Source organism: Oncorhynchus keta, chromosome 8 (genome assembly GCF_023373465.1).
Source record: "Oncorhynchus keta strain PuntledgeMale-10-30-2019 chromosome 8, Oket_V2, whole genome shotgun sequence".
In the NCBI taxonomy this organism is placed as follows: domain Eukaryota; kingdom Metazoa; phylum Chordata; class Actinopteri; order Salmoniformes; family Salmonidae; genus Oncorhynchus; species Oncorhynchus keta.
Window position 1 is genome coordinate 22,150,553 of NC_068428.1, and position 2,500 is coordinate 22,153,052.

General features: G+C 49.7%; 1 protein-coding gene across 2 annotated transcripts in view; it reads right to left on the reverse strand.

Moving 5' to 3' along the window:
* The window catches only part of LOC118376198 (prospero homeobox protein 1-like), a 44,114-nt gene that overhangs the window by 18,805 nt on the left and 22,809 nt on the right, over positions 1-2,500 (reverse strand). For both annotated transcript variants that reach the window (XM_052523841.1, XM_052523842.1), the window contains exon 4: positions 2,063-2,257. In XM_052523841.1, coding sequence (XP_052379801.1) covers positions 2,063-2,257 — 195 coding nt within the window. The remainder of the gene's footprint in view (positions 1-2,062; positions 2,258-2,500) is intronic.

The window sequence follows — 2,500 nt, forward strand, 5'->3', positions numbered from 1 at the left end:
CTCACCTGTCTGACTCACAAGACACACACATGCATGCAGGCGCACACACACACACAAACATACACATTAATACACACACACACACACACAAACACACACCTACACAAGCACACACACACCTACACAAACACACGTGCACAATCACCCACATCAGACAAAACACCCTCACATGTCCACGGCAGCAGTCTTCACTGCTGGGGGGTTGAATTTGCATTGCTGGGCAAATGTTCCTTGTGCTCCTCTGTAATCAGCTCTTATATCTCTCAGACACCTGCCACGAAAAACCTTCATATGCAAAACATCTCGCTCCTCAGTCAACAGAAGACTTATTCACCTGCACTCTCCCTCTCTCTCCCTCTCTCTCCCTCTCCCTCCCTCTCTCTACCTCTTCCTCCCTCTCTCTCCATCTCCCTCTGTCTGCTTGCAAATTTCTACATGTATGTATGTAAATGACAGTTCCCTAAGCCAGGCCAAGGCTCATTTCCTGGTACAGGAGAAGAATGCCTGGTCTGTCTCATCTGATCTGAAGAACTTGGGTTGCTGTTATGCTGTACACTCTGGCCTTATGACTTCATATGGAAGTGCCTGTGTTCCTACTAGAGTAGTTCAAATCCCTAAGAGGTTGTGTGTGTGTGTGTGTGTGTGTGTGTGTGTGTGTGTGTGTGTGTGTGTGTGTGTGTGTGTGTGTGTGTGTGTGTGTGTGTGTGTGTGTGTGTGTGTGTGTGTGTGTGTGTGTGTGTGTGTGTGTGTGTGTGTGTGTGTGTGTATGTGTGTGTGTGTGTGTGTGTGTGATAAGGGTGTGAGGAGAGGAAAAGAGTCCCAACGGACACATAAAGGACAGAAGTGAAAGGTAGAAAGGCACTTTAAATGTGAGCGCTGCAGAATTCCCCCACCACAAGGGCACTCCTCCACAAAGAGTCATCTTTCTCTCCTTCTCTTACCCTCCTCTCTCCCTCTCCCTCTCCCTCTCTCTCTCCCTCTCCCCCTCTCTTTCCTTCTCTCTCTCCCTCGCTCTCTCCCTCTCCCCTATTTCTCCCGCCTCTCTCTCTCCTTCTCCCTCTCCCCCTCTTTCTCCCTCCCCTTTTCCTCTCCCCATCTCCCTCTCTCTCCCTCTCCACCCCCTCTCTCTCTCCTTCTCCATCTCCCCCTCTTTCTCCCTCCCCTCTCCCTCTCCCCCTCTCTCCATCTCCATCTCTCTCTCCTTCCCTGCCTCCCTCCCTCACTATCACTTTCGCCTTTCTCTTTTGTCTCCTCACTCTCTTCACCCTCTGTCCCCTATCTTTCCATCTCCCTCTCTCCCCCTCTTTTTTCCCTCTCTCCCCTTCCTCTTGCTAAAACAGTGGGACGTTTAACCTTGATAACAGTGAGATTTCCCCCCCTGAAAGTGGCACACAAACACACACACACACGCACACACGCACACACACACTGGAGAAGTGCTTCGCCAGCACGGCGGGCCGGTCCAAGGGACGGCTATACCCTTCGAGGTGTACAGGACACTGGGAAATGCAGCAACAACAAAACACACACACTTTCAACGGCCTATTGTCAGCTGACATTGAGGACGCATGGTGCTGGCCGTAAACAGACACACCCTTACTGTTCTTCTCTGGCAGGCCTCTCAGAACACAAGAGGGAGAAAAGCAGAAGTGTGAGCTAGGTGAAGTGTAACAAAGGTGAAGTTGTCCACTGAGTATTTACGGTTATGCCAAAGGAAACACTCACACACACTCTTATCGCACAGAATTGGGAACCAAAACAGAATCCAGGACAGGGAAGTGATGGTTTAATTCATCCAATACAATGCTGAAGTCCACTATGGGGAACTCATAAGAGGGAGAGGCCCTTTTTTCTTACTCCTTTCACCCTTTCCAGGTAGTGTATGTACAGTAAGTGTATGTTTGGTGTACTGAGTGAGCTGATCAGTGGTCAGTAGAACTGAGACTAGCACTGAATAGTGTCCTCCCTCAACATCCTTATTAAACCATGCATCACCCTTAGCATTCAGGCGAGGCTACGGTCTCGCAGCAGTAAATGGGTGTCGCACTCAAAACGGTCCTACCTCAAAGTCGTTGGCCTTGTTGTAGTGCATGTTGAGGGCTCGGTAGAGCTCGCAGTCACGGCTGACGCTCATCTCCTCCACCCCGGTGACACCGTCGTTGATGGCCTGCCGGGCAAACTTCTCCATCTGGATGTAGTAGAACTCCCGGAAGTTACTGAACCACTTGATGAGCTGGGACGTGATGCAGCGGTTAAACTACAGGAGAGGAGAGAGGCTTTAATCACGAGGATCATATGATAACACTGTTAGAATGGAAACTCTGAGACAGACAGGAGGGAATAAATAAAGGTTCAGAGACATTTTGAGTAATAATGATGATTTAATAAATAACACATTTAACCATTTTACAGTCACTATATCATTCCTGTTTGGACCTGTCCGGGGGTGTCCTCGGATGGGGCCACAGTGTCTCCTGACCCCTCCTGTCTCAGCCTCCAG